Raw genomic sequence first — 26,448 nt, 5'->3', positions numbered from 1 at the left:
AAGTTCATTCTTCTTCCTCATGAATGTACACATAGCACCCCATACTGACAGAAAAACACAGAATTGTTGACATTGTTGCAGATTTATTAAAAAAGAAAAACTGAAATATCACATGGTCCTAAGTATTCAGACCCTTTGCTCAGTATTTAGTAGAAGCCCCCTTTTGATCTAATACAGCCAGGAGTCTTTTTGGGAAAGATGCAACAAGTCTTTCACACCTGGATTTGGGGATCCTCTGCCATTCCTCCTTGCAGATCCTCTCCAGTTCTGTCAGGTTGGATGGTAAACGTTGGTGGACAGCCATTTTTAGGTCTCTCCAGAGATGCTCAATTGGGTTTAAGTCAGGGCTCTGGCTGGGCCATTCAAGAACAGTCACGGAGTTGTTGTGAAGCCACTCCTTCGTTATTTTAGCTGTGTGCTTAGGGTCATTGTCTTGTTGGAAGGTCAGTCTGAGGTCCAGAGCACTCTGGAGAAGGTTTTTGTCCAGGATATCCCTGTACTTGGCCACATTCATCTTTCCCTCGATTGCAACCAGTCGTCCTGTCCCTGCAGCTGAAAAACACCCCCACAGCATGATGCTGCCACCACCATGCTTCACTGTTGGGACTGTATTGGACAGGTGATGAGCAGTGCCTGGTTTTCTCCACACATACCGCTTAGAATTAAGGCCAAAAAGTTATATTTTGGTCTCATCAGACCAGAGAATCTTATTTCTCACCATCTTGGAGTCCTTCAGGTGTTTTTTAGCAAACTCCATGCGGGCTTTCATGTGTCTTACACTGAGGAGAGGCTTCCGTCGGGCCACTCTGCCATAAAGCCCCGACTGGTGGAGGGCTGCAGTGATGGTTGACTTTCTACAACTTTCTCCCATCTCCTAACTGCATCTCTGGAGCTCAGCCACAGTGATCTTTGGGTTCTTCTTTACCTCTCTCACCAAGGCTCTTCTCCCCCGATAGCTCAGTTTGGCCGGACGGCCAGCTCTAGGAAGGGTTCGGTCGTCCCAAACGTCTTCCATTTGAGGATTATGGAGGCCACTGTGCTCTTAGGAACCTTAAGTGCAGCAGAAATCTTTTTGTAACCTTGGCCAGATCTGTGCCTTGCCACAATTCTGTCTCTGAGCTCTTCAGGCAGTTCCTTTGACCTCATGATTCTCATTTGCTCTGACATGCATTGTGATCTGGAAGGTCTTATATAGACAGGTGTGTGGCTTTCCTAATCAAGTCCAATCAGTATAATCAAACACAGCTGGACTCAAATGAAGGTGTAGAACCATCTCAAGGATGATCAGAAGAAATGGAAAGCACCTGAGTTAAATATATGAGTGTCACAGCAAAGGGTCTGAATACTTAGGACCATGTGATATTTCAGTTTTTCTTTTTTAATAAATCTGCAACAATGTCAACAATTCTGTGTTTTTCTGTCAGTATGGGGTGCTATGTGTACATTCATGAGGAAGAAGAATGAACTTAAATGATTTTAGCAAATGGCTGCAATATAACAAAGAGTGAAAAATTTAAGGGGGTCTGAATACTTTCCGTACCCACTGTATATATATATATATATATCTATATCGATCGATCGATCGATCGATAGATATATATGTGTGTGTGTGTGTTTTAAAAGAATGAGATATTGTTTATACAGGATACTTTCTAGAACAGGGCTTCCCAAACTTTTTTGGGCCGAGACCCACTTCTGAATACAGTTATTTTTCGGGACCCACTTGCTTGTAATTGAATATTGTAAAGCGCTACAGAATTTGTTGGCGCTATATAAATGCAAATATTAATAATAATAATGCATATTTTAAAGAGAGGGGGATGTTAAATTAAAAAATATCAATTTACTACTTTTCAATGTATTATTGAATACACTTGCCAGATGTTCTAAGTGAGGGGTCAGAAACCTGTGGCATGTGTGGCATATAAGCGCCGTTGTAAGTAATCAGCACCCTCATAGACAGTATAAGGCAGGCAGAGGACAGAAACCAACCATCCCAGGACAGTGATCAGCAGGCCATATGGCACTCACCCTCCTTCCTCTCCCAGCGGTCCACAGTGATGATGAAGCCCCTGTTTGCCCTTCCCAGGACCCAGCACACTTCACCCAGAATCTCCATAATGAGGAGCTCTATGCTGGTCTTGGTGTCCTGGCTCTTCTCCTTCAGATCATCTACTGGGGTCACAAAAGATGCCATGAACTCCTGACACCGCCGGGCCACCTGGTCCTTCTATGACACGAGGCTGCGGTGTCTGCCCGCTATAGCTGAGAGAATCCAGCTGCCAGTCTAGTCACCATCACTGCTGCCAGCAGGACCGAGGAGCTGGCTCTGCACCCCATGAACATATCCTACATAACAGCCCACATATGTACTCACTGATGCAAGTATCCTCCTCCGTAGACCAGCCTCCGTAAACTGCGTGGGCGGGGTCCGGAATCCATCGCAATTTGACTGCTCTGGCTCTCTGTAATTTGAGCGGGCCCACTCTCAGTGATTTCCGGCTCAGCGGGACCCACTCAAATGCAGCACGCGACCCACCAGTGGGTCCCGACCCACAGTTTGGGAACTCCTGTTCTAGAACATAATTCTTAGTAGCTATTTGATAATAATAAAGCAGCATTATGCGGAACAGTTGTTATTTTTAAACCTGCTGTAAAGTCACTCACAAGGCAGCCATTACTGTGGGCAAAGTGCAGGAACCTACAGCTACCTGTCATTTTGCAGCATACCAAAGTCAAACCTTTAAAAGATGAATGCTGACTGATTGTTGGGGATTTATACAGTTTGTACATCACTTTAAGCAAACTAAATCAGAAGGTTCCATATAAACAACATTACAGATAATGTGAGCATCTTGCTTCAGAAGACCGGTGTGAATGCAGCTGTGCCTTTGGAATTCTGTACCGCTGTACTCTCTTGCTGGCCATACACTATACCAAAAATCATTCAAACTTATTTTCAAAAAACGAACACTCGGCCGTGAGAGCAAACGATAGTGACATCATGTATTGCCCAATAAATCGTTTAATGGACATAAATTAATTTGTTTTTTGTTCATTTTTTCACATATACCTAGTGCAAACAGTATGTTCGAGAAACACATTAAACTTTCAATTTATCGTTCATTCGGCAGAAAATTTCCAAACTTGTCCTTTTTTTTCGGCACAAAAACATCCCAACCATTTACCAATTTGTGCCCATTAACCGGCCGAAGAACGAACGAACTGTCCAAATAACGGAATTGCAGCAGATGTTCCGTATAGTGTATAGCCAGCATCAAGGATGTATATGAATGTTCTTTAGGCACAGCTGCATAACTGCTGTTTGCTGTTTCTCATGACCTCAAGGAAGGACATGAATATAATTCTCCCTAAATATTACAGAAACACCTATAAAACCTCAAAGATAGTATAACAATTTTCCACAATGTCCAGAAGAAGCAAAGGTTTGACTGGAGTTGAGCTTTAGGCCCCTTGCACACTGCAGCTTAAAAATGCTCAGTACAGCTTTTTTTTTATGAGCTAAAATACAGCCCATTCATTCTAATCTGCCTATGCACACAGGCGCGTAAATGAGCGCCATGTATTCTTCAGTAAGAACAAAATAGAAAAATCTGCATTTATGGACAGTAATTTACGCTTAATGCGTGCATTTGCACGCAAATATGTGCACATGCGATCAAATGAACGCACGCAATCATACTGTTGATCTGAAAAAAAAATTGCATATTTAGAGGCGCGTATTTGTGCGAACGCATATGCGCGAAAATGCACGCATTTCAATAAGACAAAAATGTAAAAAGGAGATGCTCAAACAGGAGTATTGTGTGCAAGAGGCCTTAAGGGCTTGTTCAGACAAGTGGCCGGGGGGCAGCAAAAGCAGGCAGTTTAGCCCACCTAAACAAGAGAATGCAGCCGCTTAGAGCTGTACATATGCCGCAGTGCTTTGCTTTGTGTCCATGGCAAAAATGAAAACCTTTGTTGTGTTCAGAAGGCTGTACCGCATCCGAGTGCAATCCATTCACGTGCATGGGGCTGCACTATAACCCTCGGCAGTTCAGCACACCATTTTTTGGGTTATAATAGACAGTGAGGGGCAATATATCAATTCTTCACCACCTCTCAAATGCCATCTTAATAGTTATCCACTGTGGATTGTATTTCAAAGGGATGGAAAGGGCTACTGCTCAGGAGAACAAGCCTTATGGGTATTTACCGTATGTAGCAAGTCTGCTTACTGCATCTCACATAAGTTCCCATGTTGCTCAGACATAAGATATAATGTAGTGTTAATGTTAATCTACGTTGTTAATCTATATAAGAGCCAATAGCAGGTGTAGTAGAGTTTACACACTGTTGTGATCCAGAAATAATAAATAAATGAAATTGTCTGTATTTCTCCCCAGACAGGCAGTAGGTCAGAAGGTATGTCTTTTCCTGGCATTTCTGTGCCATCCATTCCATCTCCCCCTACACAAAGTGGCCTTGGTTTTCACTCTCCTCCTCCTCCTGCAATCTTCCTCAGTCCTGCTTTATGTAGTCCAAGCAACAGCACAGTTTCTGAAACCACAAACTTGACAGGTCCTCCTCGGCTTCCAAAAACGGAAAGGTTTTCTCCGTCATCAGTCTGCAGTAAGTACATAGTCATCGTTGTGCACTAGCATTTAAGTCTGGAATCACAAAGAAATGTGTATGTGTTTAACAGCGATTTATACTGTAATCAACTAAGGTACAATTTAATTAATCAGGAATTGTATTTAATATAACTATATATTCATGAAAGTTTAGGACTCGTTCACACCATAGGTGCATAAAAACTGATGGAAAAAACACGCAGATTTTACTCGCTGAGAAACGAGTTTACAGCAATTTAACAGCATACTAGAATTATTTAAAAAGATAGTGCCACATACCCATTAGATTACCAAACAGAAAGAAAGTGGGACTTTTCAGGCTCAACATTTATCTAAAATTACAATTTATTGGATATCAATATTCCTAAAAATATTTTTCACATCATTCCACAGAATATGATAAAGCATCCACTTATTGTACAAATATATAATATATAAAACATTTTTGTGATAAAGCAATAGGTCATGAACTAATAATTCCTTGTGGCCTGATGTGTTTCATGGATAAAATCCACTTCTTCAAGAGCTATCAGTATGCTTATTCACAAAGTAATCCAAACAGAAACAATCAAAATAGTTAACTTGACTGGCCTGCACAGAGTCCTGACCCCAACCCGATGGAACACCTTTGGGATGAATTAGAGTGCAGACTGCGAGCCAGACCTTCTCTACAACATTAGTGCCTGACCTCACAAATGCACTTCGGGAAGAATGGTCAAACATTCCCATAGACACACTTCTAAACCTTGTGGACAGTCTTCCCAGAAGAGTTGAAGCTGCTATAGTTGCAAAGGGTGGGCCAACTCAATATTGAACCCTCCGGACTCAGACTGGGAAGCCATTAAGGTTCATGTGCGTGTGAAGGCAAGCATCCCAGTACTTTTGACAATATGTGGGGAAAATTTCAGCCTATGCCATCTTTTTGGATATGGGACTTGCTTTTAGAGCATTGTAATCTTACGGTGAAGCTTTTCCACAAGAGCTCAATAGGAATGAGGTCTGACTGGCAAGTTCATCTTAAGCTTCCAAATAGGTTTTGCAAAGCATAGAAGGGTGTTTAATATATGATGAAATTTGCCCCAATCAATGGCTGACCACATGGTATAAAGTTCAGATTGGTATCCTTTTTCCATTATTTCTTGTACCTTACCAGCATCCAAGCAGCTCAATTAGATCAAATTTCCCTGCCTGTGCTTGGCAGAAGTCATCAATCAATTCTTGAGCATTTTTCCATTTTCTTTGTGTCCCACATATGTTCTCCTTGATCCAATCATCTTGGTCATCAGACGTGGTAGACTGATCCCTCCATAATACTCTTTCTGGTCATCCCCCATCAAATATTTTTGTTTTTTTGCCAATTTTTAATTCTGTGTGTCTGCCAGTTTTCCTAAATGTCATCTCCTTTAAAACTCTAACTGAGAGAAATGAGTCTGAAGAACAAGATTGACTTGATTATTGTCCTGCAGAGCTGTGCAGAGTAGTATCCTGTTCCTTTCCTGGCATTGGCTGGCTCCACATATCCAGAGTGACCTATGCTGTCATATACAGAGGAATAGATATCTGAAATCAGTAATATCCCATTTCACTACCCATGGTTATTAAAGAAGTATAGCCAAAGCTTTTTTTGGCTGTACTTTTCATATGGATCACAGGGGTGCAGTTAGTTCTGCACTCCTGTGACACGTTTTTTTTTTTTTTTTTCTTTAGCCCAATGTTGGATGAAATCACAGAGCAGGCCAGATTCTGAAAATGGTCAGAATCCACCCAAATGCCTGGACCGATGAGCCATTGAAAGTCTGAGCCAGCCACTCCCGCCCCCTCCACAGCCCAGCGCTCCAGTGAACGCTGGAGGGGCAGAGCAGAGAGCTGTAGACTGACAGTCACCACCTCTCTGCAACCTGAAGACCAAATGATCAGCAGTGTTTTAAAACCAAATGCTGTCATTTTTTTTAATTTGGCGTCGAGTACCAGGAAGTGATGTCATGACATCACTTCCGGGTTTTCACATGGAGACCCGATCAGAGCCGAATGCGGGTCTTCTGCGGCTGTGCAGGCTGGTGGTCCGGGTCTCCCAGTGGGATGAGCCGTGGGAGGGGGGGACGCCCCCTCCCGCTCCTTGTAATGACAGCCGAGCTGCATCGGTTGTCATTACAAGACAGCCGACCATCGGCTATGGACACCGATACCGGGGTGATGCCTCTAGCTGCAGGCATCACTCCGGTACAAGCACTTTCCCGAAATATCGGCAATATCGGTAACTTCAGGGGCCGATTCCGATATATCGTGGGAAGTGCATATCGGCCCCCGATATATTGGCTTTGCTGATAATCGGTCGATCCCTAGTATTGATGCAAAGAGTGGCGCTGACATCAAAACTTTTGCATAAGCAGAGGATAGCCCACCCCCTGGTTCATACTGAACAGGGAGAAGACCCAGTGTTCCATGTTACCAGCCTTAAGAGCCGGTTCACACTGCCGCGACCATAAGTCGCCCCATGTCGGAGCAAATTTTTACTGCGACTTTACTGCGACTTCATCGCGACTTGTGAATTATTTTGCGCGACTTATATGACAGACGACTTTGTATTTGGCCAATCAGAATATGATGTGTTGTGACCTAATTCCCCTTTTCTGTTTTTTTTTTACTCATTTCCTCATTGCCCACCAGTGCCACGTATCAGTGTCCACCAGTGCCACTGCCCACCAGTGCCACGTATGTGTCCACCAGTGCCACTGCCCACCAGTGCCACGTATCAGTGTTCACCAGTGCCACTGCCCACCAGTGCCACGTATGTGTCCACCAGTGCCACTGCCCACCAGTGCCACGAATCAGTGTCCACCAGTGCTACATATCAGTGCCACGAATCAGTCTCCACCAGCGCCACGTATCAGTGCCACAAATCAGTGTCCACCAGTTCCACATATCAGTGCCACGTATCAGTGTCCACCAGTGCCACGTATCAGTGCCATGTATCAGTGCCACGAATCAGTGTCCATCAGTGCCACGAATCAGTATCCACCAGTGCCACGTATCAGTGCCACGTATCAGTGCCACGAATCAGTGTCCACCAGTGCCATGTATCAGTGCCACGTATCAGTGTCCACCAGTGCCACGTATCAGTGCCATGTATCAGTGCCACGAATCAGTGTCCATCAGTGCCACGAATCAGTATCCACCAGTGCCACGTATCAGTGCCACGTATCAGTGCCACGAATCAGTGTCCACCAGTGCCACGTATCAGTGCCACGTATCAGTGTCCACCAGTGCCACGTATCCGTGCCATGTATCAGTGCCACGAAACAGTGTCCACCAGTGCCACATATCAGTGCCACGAATCAGTATCCACCAGTGCCACGTATCAGTGCCACGAATTAGTGTCCACCAGTGCCACGTATCAGTGTCCACCAGTGCCACGTATCAGTGCCACAAATCAGTGTCCACCAGTGCCACATATCAGTGCCACGAATCAGTGTCCACCAGTGCCACGTATCAGTGCCACGTATCAGTTCCACAAATGAGTGTCCACCAGTGCCACGTATCAGTTTCACATATCAGTGCCACTAATCAGTGTCCACCAGTGCCACGTATCAGTGCCACAAATCAGTGTCCACCAGTGCCACGTATCAGTGCCACGAATCAGTGTCCACCAGTGCCACGTATCAGTGTCACGTATCAGTGCCATGAATCAGTGTCCACCAGTGCCACATATCAGTGCCACGAATCAGTGTCCACCAGTGCCACGTATCAGTGCCATGTATCAGTTCCATGAATCAGTGTCCACCATTGCCACTTATCTGTGTCCACCAGTGCCACTCACACAGACCAAGCAGAGATAATGGAATATATATACCATTACACACACACACATATATATATATATATATATATATATATATATATATATATATATATATACCATATAGGCATGACTGCAATGTGGGGAATGCCTGGCTAATCTCTTTCTTCTTCCTGGAAAGTCTGATAACAAGTCGCTTCAAATAAGATAAGGATCCGACTTGGAGGCGACTTATTTACACAAGTCGGATACAAGTCATCTCAAAGTAGTACAGGACCCTTTTCTGAAGTCGGAACAACTTCAGTAGTGCCAATTAAGACGGCTCTCATTCATTTACATTGCATTTGTTATGAAAAGCGACTTTGGGTGACTTGAGGGCACACAAGTCGCCTGACAAGTCGTGCTAGTGTGAATGGAGTCTTAATCTTCTAAATAACAAATTTCACTGCATGAAAACGCATGTCACAATGCACATATAAACATATAATACTGCAAGCATTTTCAAAGGCAAAGTGTAAATGCAATATAATATTTGTATGCCCGTCCTAAAGCAGAAAAAAAAGTGTCTATTAAATAATAATAACAATAAAGTGCTACAAATGCATACAGTGCATGGGCTGCTGCTGGTAAAAGGTGTGTGGTCCCTTTAAATCCAACCTTAGACAGCATGGCGGTACACACAAAATATAAATGTGTAAAACGCGGCTTTTGATCCTTAGATTGTATTATTATTTCAGCATTTGTCATTGTAATATCTGTAAATCCCCAAGGCATTTGTACAAAACCACATGAACTACTGGCAGTGTAAAATAACTATTATATGACAAACATGAGCTACTTGTTCACAAACAAATCAAAGCAATTATCTACGTTTACTTGTTTTCAGGTGATGATCGCAAAGACACGCTAACTGTGCCCTGTGCCCAAAGTTCTTTTACCTGGAGTAAAAGTGACAGCAAAAAGGTGAATACAAGAGACTATGGTGGAAACTTACATGGCTCAAGCACAATCATGTCTGTGCAACCTCCCAATGTATTATGTTTTTATAATACGTGTGCCCAACTTACAGATTGCATTGAACATTTTTTCTCAAAGTTGCAAATCTACCAAGACCTTTTTGTTTTGATCTTTATCGTTTAATGGGTAGATTTTATTGAGGTCTCTATATAGCTCACAATACTAATTATTTATATTTTCATTGATGATTTCCAGCAATTACATAGATTAGGCAGCTTGTCCACAGCAATAAAAGGGAACACATAAAAATAAATCCTAGCCTGTCTCAATGTCATACTTCCCTTTCTAACAGGGATATGGACCTTGTGTCTAGATTCCCAGAAAACAGTAGCTTTTACTTGCAATGCTGCTGCCACACAGTGACTCTACACAGAGCAACATGCTTGCTGAATATACTGCCAAAAGCCAACCACTCAGTATCTGAGCTACAAATCCCTGGAATGGCCATGGCACAGACCATTAAATGATACCAATTATTTATTTATTTTTCTACAAAGAAACATTAAGGAGAGTGATTCTGCAGCCAGGGCAGCCTTTAGAAATTTTGGGGCCCCTTACACAGCTTTAGGCTATCACACTTCCATGTTCAATTTTTTAGCTGCAAATCTCTCACCCTGCTGGAGTCTATTGGACTGAGTTAGCAAAGGGGATGTGTCCAGATGGTACACTAGGTGCAAGCAATTCGACAGACTGCTGTGGGGGAGGAGAATTGTGGTTGCGATGAGATTTTGGAGAGGGCCAGGAGAAAGACCGAGAGGTGGGGTGGAAGGTGCAACAGCTAGAGGAGAGAGAAGACAGGGCTGCTGCTGTACCTGTAGCTTTTATTTCCATGACTTAACATGGGACACACCCATCTTGGAACAGCTTAATTAAATTTGTGGCAACTATGTGGGCAGCACAGGCTCAAGGGGCAGGGGCTTTGGGCTCAATAGCAATGACGGGGCCCAGTGCAGCTGCCCCTTTTGCCCCATGTTAAAGACAGCCCTTGTGGAGCTCTGGCCCCTAAGGATGCCTGGGCCCCCTACATGTGTATGGGCTGTCCCCCCTCCCCCTGATGGCGGACCTGTCTGCAGCTATTACAAAGCACTGCTACTAAATATGCATAATTGCTTGACCCCCTTTATCCCATTATTCATAGAAAGCTATCTTATGTATTTCATATTAACTGGGTAGAGGCCTCCTTACAAGAAGAAACACAGGCTCATACATTTGTTGGACATTTGGGAATCTTTTATTCAAATCTTACTTATTAACACATAACAGTCAACAGCACAATGCTTTTGATACACCCAGTGGTATCAAACTTGATTAATAATATAATGACCCTCTAATTAAAATCCAACTTCCAACCTAAATCACACCCTGCAAATCATTGGCCGAGGCCTCCGCCCCCCCCCCCCCCCTCCTGCATTTATTGCCAATACAAACGTGACTACCACCCACATATTTAATGTTCGACGTTTAATTCTTAAGACTGTGTTGCTAGTTTGATTTCCCACTGTATTGTGAAAGAGGCTAATCTGTACCGTCCCATTGGCTACATTTTGCAGTCAATCCTAGTATTAATTGCATTCCCACTCAAAATAAACTACAAAAAGTAATTGGATGATCTTTGTAAAAATTATCTTTAATTATCACATTAATATAACCATGCACAAGTCTGTGTACTGCTAAATTGGGCTCCTTTGGAGATATTTTCCCTACTTACTGACCTGGTGTTAATGATTTTCATCAGACATCAGGGACAAAGACAGAAAAAAAAAATGGTAACGGGATCTGGCCTTCTCCTAATTTCCTAAATTAATTTCTGCCTGTGTTGCTGTTGGAGATTTTTCCTCACTTCCTGTCTGCTAAAAATCTCTCTAAAGCCCCGTACACACGATCAGATTATCAGAAAAATTTTCGTTCTGTTTTATATTGCATGTTAGTCTCATATAGAAAGTTAAGAGGTTACTTTCATTCGAAAATTGCCGTACGACAGAATTCAACTTCAGAAGTAATGTAACGTGTTGAATTGTTTTGTATGTATTCTTTCATTTTCTGAGCCTGCATAGTCTTGCTCTTACAATTTTTATCGGTTGAAAACTGTACTAATTAGATGCAAATCAGTCATTGTGTTCACGTACGATAAAAATGTTATAGTCTGCGCATTTAGTTTCTGTCGTATGCACATTCGTAATCGGCTGTCGAAAGCACTATAGTAATGATCCGAAAATCGGCAAATGGTTTATCAGATTAAATTTTACTTCCAATTTTCTTATCGTGTGTACAGGCCTTAACATAGCCCTGGATACAGATCATCCTCTTACTTCTCAACGTCCTACACATTGGTTACTAAAACAATAATTCAAGGCGGTGGGATTTATTGGTAAGGACAATATAGAAAAAAACTCATTTTACACAACCACCTCTGAAAATATTATTTATAGGAGAAAATCTATCATCAACTCACTAGACTCAATGTAGGTAAACACTTCATTCTATATATCAAATGTAAACTTTAAAAGGTACCACAATAACTATACACCCACACACATGCCTAAAAGCATGCAGCCACCACACTCACATACATGTAGGTAAAGCAGTGTCAAATGTAAACTGGAGCTGATATAGATATATATATATATATATATATATATATATATATATATATATATATACACCAACAAATAGTAAGGCATCAAAGCTGGATATATATAAAAAGTGTATAGAGGCTAAATAAAGTAACATATCCTATAAATGGACAGTGTACAGTAAATTACTTCTAACAGGTTGATGTAAATCCATTAGTTGTGAAATGGTAAAGCCAGAATTCCAAGAGTAACAGTAATGAGTGTACAGAAAGTCTTGCACTATAATACACTAGTTGTGCCTTCATGGATCCCTGGTGGGGCACTGTGGTCCAGAGAAGGATACTCATTTAGGCCAATGGGTGTCTCATAACTTCATAAGCACAGGTTCACCAAGTATATTTAGGAATTTACACTTGTTCACTCAGTATTGACACAATGTCCATATAGTCCTTATAGTCAAATTTGACTGTCGCTGCATTCCTCAAGTAAATGCTTAGTATTAGTGCAATAAAAGTTCAACACAAGCATGTGTAGCAGTGGCGGCCTGTCCATTGGGGGCGCAGGGGCGCCACCTCCTCTATCCATGCGTCCGGCCTCCTAATCTACATGCAGGGCGCTGGACGCATGGATTCCAATGGGGTTTTTTTTTAAAGCACGTGATTAGAGCCAGAGGCTCTAATAGCCTTCAAAAAAGGGTGGGCTTGGGGAGCAGAGCACTGCGCCCTGAGCCCACCCAGTTGTGTGACAATAGCGAATGAATATTCGCTGTTACCACACTGATTCTCCTCCTGGCCAATCTGTTACCACACCGATTCTCCTCCTGGCCAATCTGAGACCCGTTTCCCGATTGGCCAAAAGGAGAAGCCATGCTATTGGCCTAGGAGGAGGAGGGAGGAGACGCAGGGGATGCCCACGGAGGAGACTGAGGGTGAAGCCGCCGCTGCCTGGCCAGGGTGAGTGAGCCGGCGACCAGGGGGGGGGGGGTCTTAGTTGCGCAGGCTGGAGCTGGTGTGGTCCGGTGGGGGGGGTGGTATGGTGTGGTCCATCTGCCGCCCCCCCTGGCCCATAGAGCACCAGCCGCCACTGATGTGTAGTATACTTATCATTTCACAATCAAATCACAATCCTGGTATGATGGAAGATAAAGTCCATGTGTAGCACATCTTGGTCCATATTGGATTAGCAGATCTGATAGTGAAGAGGTGGGCTACAAATAAGGCCTAACACAGGCCGGCTGCTTCAGAGGTAAGGGCAAAGATTTTCTCCTAAAACGAATTTTTTCAGAGGTGGTTGAGTAAAATCAGGTTTTTTTTCTACACAGCCCTGGATAGCAGATACAACCTGATAGGGATTCTAAAACTTCCCCACTCCATTCAAAACTAAAATAAACAGTTTTTGCTAGACATACGTTATCGACATAAATGTAATGTAATGCAGATCATTCATTTTATTGAAAAATGTCATGATGTTCACTCAAGCCTTCAGTGTGTTTGACATCTGTGTGTCTTTACAGGTTGAGAGCAGACGCATAACACACATCTCTGCCGAACAGAAGAGGCGCTGCAACATTAAAATTGGGTTTGACACTTTGCACAGTCTGGTGACAAGTCTGCATGGACAGCACAGTAACAAGGTATTCTACACTGCTGTCAATGCATGCTATGGGGATAGGATGGTACTGATGGAGCCCCTCTGTATTTTGCTGTAATTGATTACTGATTTATAGAGTAGAATACAAGGTTTATTTTTTTCATTAGCAAGTATTAAGGGTCCTAATTTTAAAAAAGCCGTTTTTTTTTTATTACCAGTTAAATCACACTTTAATAAACAAAATTTAAAAGCAATCAAAATAATAATTAATTTGACCCCAGTATTAAATGATTTTTACATTTAAGAATTGTATGTATGTTAAAGTGAACCTAAACTCCATTTCAAACCTTTACAAGTAAAACCTTTGCTTTAAGGCAGACTTCACAAGACGCCTAATACTAGCCAACAAGTAAATGCAAAAGTTAAATACAAAAGTAAAAAAATCTCGAACATCCATTATTTTGAATCACCCTGTTTAATGATATAGAAGACTTTTTTGAGCGATAAAGATAACAGCAGATTCAGTGCATGTGCTTAAAATCATGACATGGCAAGTAAACATTTCAAAAGAAGCACCCACAACTTTATAATTTTTTTTGTAAACAAAAATATTAGACTTATCTTCTCTGTGCAATAGTTTTTGTACAGAGCAGCCCCGATTCTCCTATTCTCGGTGTACCACCATAGGAAGCCACTTTCTATGGTGGCACACCTGCGGGCTCAATCCCAAGCCGCTCTGTCTGCATCCATCTGTCACAATCCCAAGCCGCTCTGTCTGCATCCATCTGTCTCAATCCCAAGCCGCTCTGTCAGCGTCCATTGACACAGAGTGCCCCGCATAGAATGCATTAAGGTAAAAAACCTTCTACCTTTACAACCACTTTAATTTTAGCTCCAATGGAATGCTCTTTATCTCAGTTTTGGTTGAGCCTCTCGGCCTGTTCTCACCCAAGCAACAAAGTTGGACTGTTTGTCAGCTAACCCCTGAGACAATGCTGATGTTCGGTCAAATGTACATACATGCGCTGCCCATGAAGGTATACCATATGTCAAATAATTCAACTTCTCAACATGTACACAAACAGTTCCATTTTATCAGGGCATTACCATCAGTAAGGAAGGTAAGATATCTTGGGCTGGTCATCAGACAGTAAGTTTACACTGGCATTAAAAGCAGGCGTTAAAAACGCCCCTCAAACGCTTATGCACAAGATACAATAGACAGCACATTTTGCTGTTCACACTATCGAAACATGAAGCGTTAGCATTGCGTCACTTTAAAATTAAAGCCTCATGTCAAGTCAGTAGGAGTTTGAGGTCTTTCAACGCCTCCTATTCAAGTCTATGGTAATGCTTTTCAAATGCTTTGGCAGGTAAGTGCGGATCAGTTGCAGGGCGTTAGGATTAGCTTAATAACTGTAATGGAATAGGCATTTGTAGAGCAGTTTTAAGGCGTCTTAATGCTCGTCAAACGCTTCAGAACTGCCCCATAGGGCGTTTGGGGAGCATTTTGAACTCCTCATTAACTCTTGTAAAAAGCCTGTCTAACGACCATACTAAAGCTCATTAAAGCGAGTCTAATGCCCATACTAACGCTATAGGAGTGTTTGTTAAGCGTTAGAAATTTAGTGTGAACAAGCTCAAAGGGCCTTTACCCCCAACCTCGAGTGATGGGTGCTTTAGCTGAAAAGTGGTCCATTGTTTATAGAATGGCAGTGGGTGCCTCTATGTAGTACTTACAAAAATGTTCTAACTAGGAAACTGATCTCCACTCTTCCAAAAACTTTTATGCAAGCATGCACAGTATAGTAGCTGCAATCTGGGTCTCGCCTCCCAAAAGAAACCACCACCTTCCTAATGCATTTCACTACGAATTGCTCAAACACAAGGATTGGCTATGATCCCCCCCCTCCCTTTTTTTTCACCCATCACTTTTTTGTCCCGCAAAAAAATGGAAAATGAGAGATTGAGCAGTGGTTTACTGTTTATAGTTTTTACTGTGATTCATTTATGTAGATTATTCCAAAAGGAAAAAACTGTTCCTGTTACTGCGTATGAAGTGTTAGCTGGAGCTTGGCTTCAATTTGTTAGTGTATCTAAATGTACTTGTTCATCCAACACTCCTCCCCCAGACTGACAATGCTGCTGTCCAAATGTGTCTCTGTTGCTCCTTCATCCAATGTGGGGGCACTTTAATAAAGGAGGTGTGTTAATGGTCAGATCACCAGGTGAAAACAGAGGGGGGGGGGGAAAGCCTAAGAAAAGAAAATGATTGCAGCCCCCACATCTAATGATTGGTAAGCTGCAATAGATTCCATTTTTGGTTTTGGGCTTAATACCGCTTTGAAGTCATTGTTAGTACCAGCTGTCAGTGAGTTTAGGTCAGGATGCCAAAAAGGGTGTTTAGACCAAGGTGCGAAACAGGAAGATGCGAAGGTGACATAGACTTATAACATTACCTAATTTCCACAGCTTAGTAAGGCAACCACCTTGCAGAAGACAGCGGAATACATTTATAAGCTGCAGCAGGAGAGATCACAGCTACAGGAAGAAGCCCAGCGTCTGCGTCACCAAGTGCAGGAACTGAGTGATAACATCAAGTAAGTATAAAGACTTAATAATTAATAATAAACGGCTGCATGCACACCTGGGCATTTTGAAGCGTGGGCAAATTCACCGCAATTCTGCACGTGCTTTTAAAACGCTGTGCTAAAATGACAAATCGCACAACACGAATTTCAGATGCCGTTCATTTTATTGCCACCTAAAAATGCGCTGTGGTTCTGCCGCGCTGCACTCACAGCAAACCACATTTTACGAAGCTTTTCGCCCAAAAAAGGATCAGGAGTTTTTTTCGAGCGACAAGCTTCACACAATGCGGTTTGAGGCGATTGGAGTGTGATTTATCACACGACAGTCGTGCCAGAACTGCACCGCATTTTTAGGTGCCATTAAAATGAATGGCATCTGAAATTTGCATTGTGCAATTTGTCATTTTAACAGACTTTTTTGAAATCGGGGGCAGAATTGCCACAATTCTGCCCACGATTAAAAACGTCCAGGTGTGAATGTAGCCTATTTGACCCAAATAATGGTGACTTTTTACAAAAAGTTAAGTATAAACTACTCAACAAATGTATAACTAGGCACTTCAGTGTCATTTTCAGAGTTTTATTAAAATTTATATTTTTAACTTGTCAGCAATTTAAAAGAAAACATTTTTCCACTGTGTATGTATGTACACCAGCATCTCCTGGCTACTGATCTCTTGAGACACTGGGTTTTATTTACCAGTGGAGAAGAGAATGCTCACTCAGCAACGTGAAAGTACACTTACATACCGCATTTTTCGCTCCATAAGACGCACCTGACCATAAGACGCGCCTAGGTTTTAGAGGAGTAAAACAAGAAAAAAAATATTCTGACCCAAATATATATATATATATATATATACACACACACACACAGTAATAGTAGTGGGTACTTGCTGAGATTTGCTTGTAGGCACTGTCTGCCTTGCTGACCCCAGGAGGAAGCATGTGGCTGCAGTATCAAGAAAGAGCCAATGCTTCCTGTGTATGGCTCCTCTTGTCACAGGCTAAGTGCTTCTGATGTCACTCCGCCTGTGAGCCGGACCTATACAGGAAGTAGCGGCAACGTTCTCATACATGACAGCTGAGCCGGGAGACACCAGATCAGTGTCCCTGGACCGCCCGGTGAGGGTTTTAGTCAGTATTCGCTCCATAAGACGCACAGACATTTCCCCCCATCCAGTCCATCCAGTTCAACCAATAAAAGAAAAAAAGAAAAAAAAAACATACAATACCATATACACAATCCTATACCCACAGTTGATCCAGAGGAAGGCATATAATTTGGTGAATACGAATCGATTTGCAAAGTGAAAACCCTCTACCTCCATCAGTAAATCAACCCCAATGTAAAAGTGAAGTAAAAGTAGACATTCATAGCATCTCAGAACAGATTTGTTTTGGTCCTGTCTCTCTTCGCTACCATCTATTCAGTTTTGACAAAATGGCCAATACTTGAGATGATCATGACCTCATTCCGACATTTTCAGTTGATATGGATGACTCTTCCATCCAGGGCTGCTGTTAGAAATCGCGGGGCCCCGTACAGACTACCTGGCAGGCGCCCCCCAAGAAAATATTAAAGATATATTTAGCTGAAAGTACAACAAAATCACTTTTAGCAGACACAAATATAACATAACTCACATAATTCCTGCTAAATCTAAAAAAAAAACTATGTTAAATAAAAAAGATGAGATGAGAAAAATATACAGGCTGGGCAGTTGGAGCTCAGTGATCAGAGAGAGACAGAGAGAGAGAAACAAAGTTACAATTTACAAATAAACCCCTGAGCAGAGATAAGTGCTGGGAGGGGGGCCTGGCCAAGGGAGGGGGATTAGTGAGGGACGACTGTCTCTTTCTCAACAGATAAAAGCTGATAGCAGGGAGAGGGACAGATCAGATTCAGGTGCTGGAGGAAGATTTATGTATTTGTTGTCCATCACTAACCCCCCTCTCTGTGTGGGCCCCCCTGTGTGCTCGGGCCCCCTACAAGAGGGCTGGTGGTCCCCCCCCTATTAGCGGCCCTGCTTCCATCCCCAACATCATTGTAGTTGTGTGGCCCACAGGAGCGGGCAGTGAGATTTCATGAAGCATTCTCTACTCATACTAGGCTAAATTTACTAAGCTTTAATGTATGTTTTTTGCCATATTGGTCTTGATTTTCAGAAATTAGATTGTTGTTTTCAGCTCTCTTGGCTAAAAATGAAGATAACTATGGCAACAAAATGTCCATTATACCATAGGGGCTTGTTGGCAAGGTAAAAAAGTTGAACTGTACAAAATCATTCAAATTACAATGGAAAGGATATACTGTGGGAGATTAACTAAAACTGGAGCACTGTGCATGGTACCCAAACAGCTTCTAACATCGGGTCGTTCAATTAAGTTTTGACAAAAGAACCTGGAAGCTGATTGGTTTCTATGCAGAGTTGCACCTGATTTTGGATGGAGGGGAGGATGATGAGCGCTAAGGGGATAAAACAACCAATGAAACAAAAAAGAGAACAATGTAACATCAATAGACAAATGTCCCCAATTGACAGTCAGTATGAAGTTCAAAAACAAGTTCAGAATAAAATTCAAAGAGCAGAGTTCATAATGCTGGCTCAAATCACACTGGATGCACTTAGAAGGTCTGTAGCCAGCTCGCAGAGTATGAAGCAGCTCTGTGTGAAGTAGAAAATGGGAGGGAGAGAGCGGCGTCAATCTAAATGCAGCATGTAGATCACAAGCAATTTATTGAAATAAAAACACTCACATAGTGAAGTATGGTACAGGCATGGGATAATGTGGGACACTCTGTAGTGGTGGAGTCCTGGTGGGACACGCTGTGGTGATGGAGTCCTGGTGGCAAGCAGAGGTCCTGTGTCTCCCCGCGTTCTGGCCGCGCTGGTGGTGTCCGGGGCTCCAGGTTCAGGGAGGAGAGGAGGAAGGGCTGTTGTCACCGGTCGACTCGAGTGGCATCGATGGGCGTGTCCTGGCCAGAACCTGGAGCCCTGGACTCCACCGGCGCGGCCAGAACGCGGGGAAACACAGAACCTCTGCTTGCCACCAGGACTCCATCACCACAGCGTGTCCCACATTATCCCATGCCTGTACCATACTTCACTATGTGAGTGTTTTTATTTCAATAAATTGCTTGTAATCTACATGATGCACTTAGATCGGCGCCGCTTTCTCTCCCTCACTGGATTTTGCATCTCCAGTTTTAGTAAATCTCCCCCACCGTATACTAATATAATACCACTATTTTACAAAATGGCTTAAGTATCAAGCCATGCTGTCCCATGTAATAATAGAGCGGGGCAGAAGAACACAAACGCTGGCCATACATTATACCATTTTCTTGTACACTTTTCCTTTAGATTTACCAAAACCATATAATATGAGGTCAAACCTAAACACTTCAAATTTGTATGCAATCAGTCAGGCCCTTGCACTACATTAAAGGGAAATCTAGAAGAAATTGAACAAGAAAATTGTATAATGTTTGGCCAACATTACACTATTAGTTTCCTTTGCTTGGCTCTGCATTGGATGATTTCCTCAATCAGAGCCAGACAAAGGAAATGAGTAGTATAAAGCTGGCCATAGATGATTTGGGTTTTTTTTTTTATCAGTCAGCAAGCTGATTTGTGATACACTGATAAGCACTTCAGCTGATTGAACACTCATTTTTCAACAGTCCCATTCTAAAAGAGTTGATCCCCAGGTTGACTCTTCTTGAATAGGAACAGGTATAGATGGATCAAAATTCAGATAGTCCCTGCTGAAGTGGAAGAATTTCAAACCCTTTATGGCCAGCTGAGGGGTTCCTCTGCACTGCTTTATTATTTATAGGTGACGTGACAGCAGTGATTGGCGGAGCTGTCTGTCACTGCAGGTCCAGAAGGTCTGAAAGGGGCACAGCCTAACTAAAGGGGCAGACTGTTCCTGAGGGGCTCGACATTCTCCCTGGCCAGGACCAGTGCTTGCCAGTGGTGCTGGTAATTTTAGTGGAGGTACCTATACGGAGTACTGGCATGTACCAGCTGAGAAAAAAAAAAGCCCCTCATTTTTAACCTGTGTTCTGTAAAGTTCGACAACTCCTATCCTCATATTGATTAGTTATTATTAATTTGGAACCACTAATGAATATGAGGATAGAAGTTGCTATACAATTTCCAGAACAGTATGCATGTTTGCCTATGCATTTCACACTGCACTCACTGTGCACACGGCACTAATAATGTTTTTATTACATGTTTGCATTCTTTCGAGTTCTGATTAGAATTTAGCCTGCCTACGTTAAGCCCTTTGTTACCATAAAGTACAATTGTAATATTAATGTGATACCTACGTAATCATGTGTATAAAAAACTTCAGTTGCAACGAATAAACAGAACAGTTATTTTGGAAAGATGCTGCGTGTAGATTTTTTTTTCTGTTCCCTACTGCAGTAGTTATTATCAATTTGGAACCACTAATCAATATGAGCAATAGGAGTTGCTTATCTATAAAATTTCCAGAACACCTGCCAAAGAATTTGTATTTCGGTCCATCCAGTGCTGAGATTTACACTACCCTGCTGCACAGCACAGCCCTGTCTAGCAGAGAAAGGAACCTGATATATCTCTTCTGCTTTTTCACTTTCACTTACAGCTTTCTTTCCCAGCCTGTGAGTGGAAAGATAAGCAACAAACTGATGAGCTCGTTGCTCTGTCACTCTGCTCTCTCCTCCTGTGCTTCATGTACGGTAGCACACCTGACTGGCTCCTTGTGTTGCTTTTGCCTCCCTCCTTGAGCCCTGCTGTACAGAGTGTACAGTAGATTGTAGGAGGTTGATACCATGCAAAATTCAAGTGCTTATGTATTAACATTTACAGAGCTGCATTCATTTTTTTTTTAACAAAAGTGGAGCGTTCTTTTTTTTTTTTTTATGCTGTGTAGCAAGCCATCCACTTTCACGTGGAAGCAGTTGAACACATTTTTTTAACTTTTTCACACAACTTGTAGTGTGCCCTATCATTTATATTTAAAAAGTAGATTAATGTTCTGTATGTTTTTTTAACAGCTTGTGCCAGCAGCAGCTGCCAGCCTCAGGAGTTCCTGTCACACACCAGCATTTCCAACATATGCGACAAATGTTTCAGAACTATGTCCAGAGCAGGACGTTGCAGAATTGGAAGTTTTGGCTGGTATCCTTCAACGTACATTGGAGCTGCTAATACGCAGTTAGGGTTTCTGTTTTGTGTCTACCAAATATACCACAGTGGGAATTGACAGTGCGCTGCTAACGATATCCATAACACACTGCAACTGCGCTAAAGTCATACTATCTTTTATTTTCACTGAGTTTTATAATATACAGTGCAGCCAAACTTGGGGAAGTTTCACAGTGCTTCTAAGAGGGACTACAGGATCTTGTCACATAACTCTGTGCTGTGCAACCTTCAGTGTAGTATGCACGACTGCGCATGGAATAAGGTTAGACATGTACTGGAACTGTGAACACATGGACCTGCTAGTGCACAGGCTCCAGTACATCACTTGCACATTTAGAAAAATGAAACAATTGTAATTTAGCTCTCAGCTAAAGTTGGTGTCCTGTCAGAATATGGCTACTCATCAGAAAATTTAATGAAAGTGACGTCCTTAGCCAAAAATGTTTACTGTGCATGCCCCATGCGTTCCACCAAATTTTTAGAGGGCTGGGAGGGGTGGAGGGGAACTCGGGGGTCCCACCATCCCATGGAGGGGCCCATGTCCACCCCAAAACCCTCCAGGGGTAGAGGGAGGACAGCTACTTGCCATACCAGGTACAAAAGACATATGACTCCTGCACTTGAGGGGTTATCCTGAAACGGGTATCCTGAGAATGCGATTCAGGTTGAATGGACGTAGTCCCGGCTGTGCTGCCACTCTCAACAGGTCTGTCTTTGCAGCTGCATTTTGATGGAAGTCACTGATGGCACTTTTCCACTGCAAGTACCGGCTAGTACCGGCTCGGCTCTACTCGGCCCTGCTTGGCCTGGTTTGCTTTTCCACTGCGGTACCGCATGGTATAGTGTCGGAACGGTTCGGTACGGTATAGGTTTGCTTTTCCACGAAAGTAGTACTAAAGTTAAGTGGGTGGGATAACAACGGGGTGGGTGTGATTCTCTGACCAATCAGTGGCTAGTAGTGACTGCATGCAAAGGATTGTGGGATATGGTACCAGTTTGGTACCTGTTGGAACCACAATCGAGTAGGTACTGTTTTTTCAGAGCCGTACGGTTCCATGCAGTGGAAAAGCAAACCTATACCGTACCGTACCGAACGGTTCCGACCCTATACCATGCGGTACCGCAGTGGAAAAGCACAAAAGCGCGCCGAACCGGTACGGTTCCATGCAGTGGAAAAGCGCCATTAGTGCACAAAACATTAGGGCTTTTATATCAATGTATTATTATAATATTAATGTTATATTATATTATTTTATCGATTTTACTAATTTTGCAATGTATGTTTCTGTCATGAGGTCATGATGTTTTTACTATTTGTTTGTGATATCGTCATCCATTTGGTTTAACCTGCCCACCAAGTGGCGGAGCCTATGCAGTAAATCATGTGACTGACTTAATACATATAAAAAGCCCTACTACTCATACCTCCAATTAGCTCTGATGAAGGGGGGAAACCCCGAAATGCGTAAGTGGTTCTTTGGAGGTCCACATCCCACCACGGCCTGCATCAGCAGAGAAAGCCCAGTGGAGAGTATTGGTGGTCCTTGATTGCACAAGTTCCAACTTGTTTTGTGAGTACAATGTGTATGCTATTTTAATTTAATAAATTGTTTTAAAGATAATGCGCTAGGCTGGTGCGCCCTCTGTCCGTTCCTTTTTTAATACTTGCCATATCAGGGACAGGGTGGGCACCGCTCCTGACAGACCACCACTCCATTGGGATGTGGGTGGCTGTCAGTCAGGAGGAATGCTGTGACTCAGGCCGAGGCCAGGTCGTATGCGCCCTCGCGAGACATTTAACTCGCAGTCCAGCCCCTGTCCAGTGGGGCTTTGTCATGGCCGACCTAGCACGGAGCTGAGGCCTGCGCGCACTCGCTAGCCAGACTGGGGGGAACCCTTTGGATCTAGATTATTCAGTCCGTCACCCAGATTCTCACAGGAAAAAAATAGCAAAGATAGGAAAAAATCAATTTAAATGGAAAAAAATTGTCAGGACCAGAGATCCCAGCAAGGAACTAGGTCGTTACTCCTGACTAGGCAGAAAAAACTGAGTGCCTATAGCTTAGTGTAAGTGTATACCCCCTGTGACTGCCCATAGGTGTAGTCAAGCTTTTTCCTGCCTAGTGTCCTACTCCTGTAGGGGGCAGTAAATGGTTAAGAAGAATCAGGAGCTGTGTCCGTCAATGAACGAAAGAGAAATGTGCATTTATTATTTTTTTAAAAGGTGAACTTATACTTTAATAGTTTAAGAGTTACTTACCTGGAAGAAATGTTGATCAGTAAGGTTTGAGTAAAGTTAGTGACGTGTCTAAATCTCCCTTTCCTCTAAAGCTTGATCTGTGTTTGGATCACTTTTCCGAGGCTACTGACAGGTGGTGAGGAAGCGAGCACTGCTCTCTCTCCAGCACTGCTCTCTCTCCAGCAAACCAGCACTGCTCTCTCTCTCCATCCTCACAGGACTCATATGCTGTCAGTCACAGCCTGTGAGGAGGGAATGGGGGGCAGGGCAGGCACGCAGTGCAGATAAGGATCAAGCCTGCACGGACTAAAGAGCATTTACAATCCCTTTAAGACCGCATTCACACTGGTACGACTTGGTCCTCACGCTTCCATTGTGTAGTTCAGGAGCCGTTCTAATAGGAGCGACACAAGTCGCTCCGACTTAGAAAAAGGGTCCTGTACTACTTCGGGGCGACCTGGAGGCGACTTGCATTGACTTCCATTATGTGAAGTCCTTGCAAGTCGCGCCGAAGTCGCGCTGCACACGACTTCACAGGTCGCCCCCTAAGTCGGAGCGACCTAATGTGAACGGAGGCTAATCATTTCTGAGTTACTGATCTGGGAGAAATGTTGATCAGTAAAGTTTGAGTAAAGTTAGTGACATAGGGTAGATTTAGAAATGTGTCTAAACACCTTTTTTTCCTTAAACTCTATCTGCGTTCGGATCGCACTTCAGATGCTACTGACAGGTGGTGAGGAAGCGGTGTTACACCTCTTCACCACCTGTTTTAACCCCATTTTTGCTGACAAACGTGCTGCAAGCACATGCATTGCACGCAGTTGTGGAGCTTTTGCAGCGCTACCCCATTTGCTTGATTATGTAGTGTCAGCTGGCTTGCCACCCTCCGATATCTACATGTTGATTAAACTTTGCAATGGGCACAAAGCAAAATATTACGACTGTGGCATATAAACATCCCCATCCGCTGCTTAATATGGGGGGCGATTGGCAGGCAGCAAAAATGCCTCTCAACTATGCATTTTTGCCACCCCCCCCCCACGTCTAAATGAAACATTGAAGCAATAATGTCAGTATGGCAGCCAGGCAGCTAGCAGTTTCAAAAGAACAGATCAGCACCCTTTTCTCAGGAACTGTTTGACATATTTTTAGATCCTGGTCTCAACTATTCCGTCTATTTTGAGATGCTGGATCTATTTTTAGATCCTGGTCTCAACAGTTTGATCTATTTTTAGATCTTGGTCTGGACTGTTCGATCTATTTTTAGATGTTGGATCTATTTTTTAATCATAGTCTCAACAATTCCATCTATTTTTAGATCCTGGTCTAATATGTTCAGTCTATTTTAGATCCTGGATCTATTTTTAGATCCTGATTTTAACTGTTCAATCTATTTTTAGATCCTGGATCTATTTTTAGATCCTCTTTTCAACTATTCAATCTATTTTTAAATCGTGGTCTCAACAGTATAATCTATTTTTAAATCATTGTCTCAACTGTTGGATCTATTTTTTACACCTGGTCTCAACTGTTTAATCTATTTTTAAATCCTGGCCTCACTTGTTCGATCTATTTTTAGATCCTTGTCTCAACTATTTCATGTTTTTTGATCCTGGTCTCAACTGTTTAATCTTTTTTTTTATCCTGGTCTCAACTGTTTAATGTATTTTTAGATCCTGTTCTTAACTGTTCAATCTATTTCTAAGATCCTGGTCTCAACAGTTCGATTTATTTTTAGATCCTGGTCTATTTTTAGATTCTAGTTTCAACTGTTTCGATCTACTTTTAGATCATGATCTCAACTGTTTGATGTATTTTTAGATCCTGGTCTCAAAAGTTCGTTCTATTTTTAGATCCTGACCTCACCTGTTCAATATTTTTTAGATTCTGGATCTATTTTTAGGTCTCAGCCTCAACTACTTGATATGTTTTAGATCCTGGATCTATTTTTAGACCTTGGTCTCAAAAAATCTTTTTTTATATCTTGGTCACAACTGTTTGATTCATTTTTAGATCCTGGTCTCAACTATTCAATCTATTTTTAGATCCTGGTCTCAAATGTTGAATCTATTTTTAAATCCTGGTCTTAACTGTTCAATCTGTTTTAAGATCCTGGATCTATTTTTAGATCCTGGTCTCAACTATATAATCTCTTTTTAGATCCTGGATTTATTTTTAAGAACATAGTCTTAACAGTTCGACCTATTTTTAGATTCTGGTCTAATATGTTCAATCTATTTTTAGATCCTGGTCTCAACTCTTTGATCAATTTTTAGATTTAAATCTATTTTTAGATCTTGGTCTCAGCTAGGGATAAAACAAATATTTTTATTATCGATTATAATCAATTATGTTAATAAGTTGTCAACAATTTTCATTATTTGTTAGTTGGCCTTCTGATTAGTTGGCCTTTATACAGGATTGCATTATTTGTTTACATGTCAGTATGAACAGTGTACTGAGCTGTATACGTGCTGCACTGTGTATACGGACATGTATGAATGGTACAATGAGCTGTATGGGTGCTGCACTGTGTATACACGTCAGTATACAGAGTGCAGTACACATAGAGCTCAGTACATGGTCCATGCATATCAGTAAGTGCCTGAGAACTTGTGAATGTGTGAGAAGCAATGTCTCATGGAACAGAGTCCTGAGCAGGGAAAGGAAGTGATTTAAGTAAATCTAAAGGCAGAAGTTTTTTATTTTACTGCATTATATACATTAACCACTTAAAGCGAAGTTCCGGGCACGAAAACTTTTTTTCAGTGAACATACCCCCGGGACAGTCAGGGCTAGTC

General features: G+C 42.4%; 1 protein-coding gene across 1 annotated transcript in view; it reads left to right on the top strand.

Annotated features, from left to right (window-relative positions):
• The window catches only part of MLXIPL (MLX interacting protein like), a 236,477-nt gene that overhangs the window by 202,438 nt on the left and 7,591 nt on the right, over positions 1–26,448 (top strand). Inside the window, exons 11-15 of the mRNA XM_082246020.1 lie at positions 4,407–4,632; positions 9,317–9,393; positions 13,534–13,653; positions 16,083–16,210; positions 21,258–21,381. Coding sequence (XP_082102146.1) covers positions 4,407–4,632; positions 9,317–9,393; positions 13,534–13,653; positions 16,083–16,210; positions 21,258–21,381 — 675 coding nt within the window. The remainder of the gene's footprint in view (positions 1–4,406; positions 4,633–9,316; positions 9,394–13,533; positions 13,654–16,082; positions 16,211–21,257; positions 21,382–26,448) is intronic.

Source organism: Pelophylax lessonae (genome assembly GCF_965119305.1).
Source record: "Pelophylax lessonae genome assembly, chromosome: 2".
NCBI classification, from domain to species: Eukaryota; Metazoa; Chordata; class Amphibia; order Anura; family Ranidae; genus Pelophylax; species Pelophylax lessonae.
The sequence above is the reverse complement of the archived record's forward strand: the minus strand, read 5'-3'. Positions and strand labels throughout refer to the sequence as shown.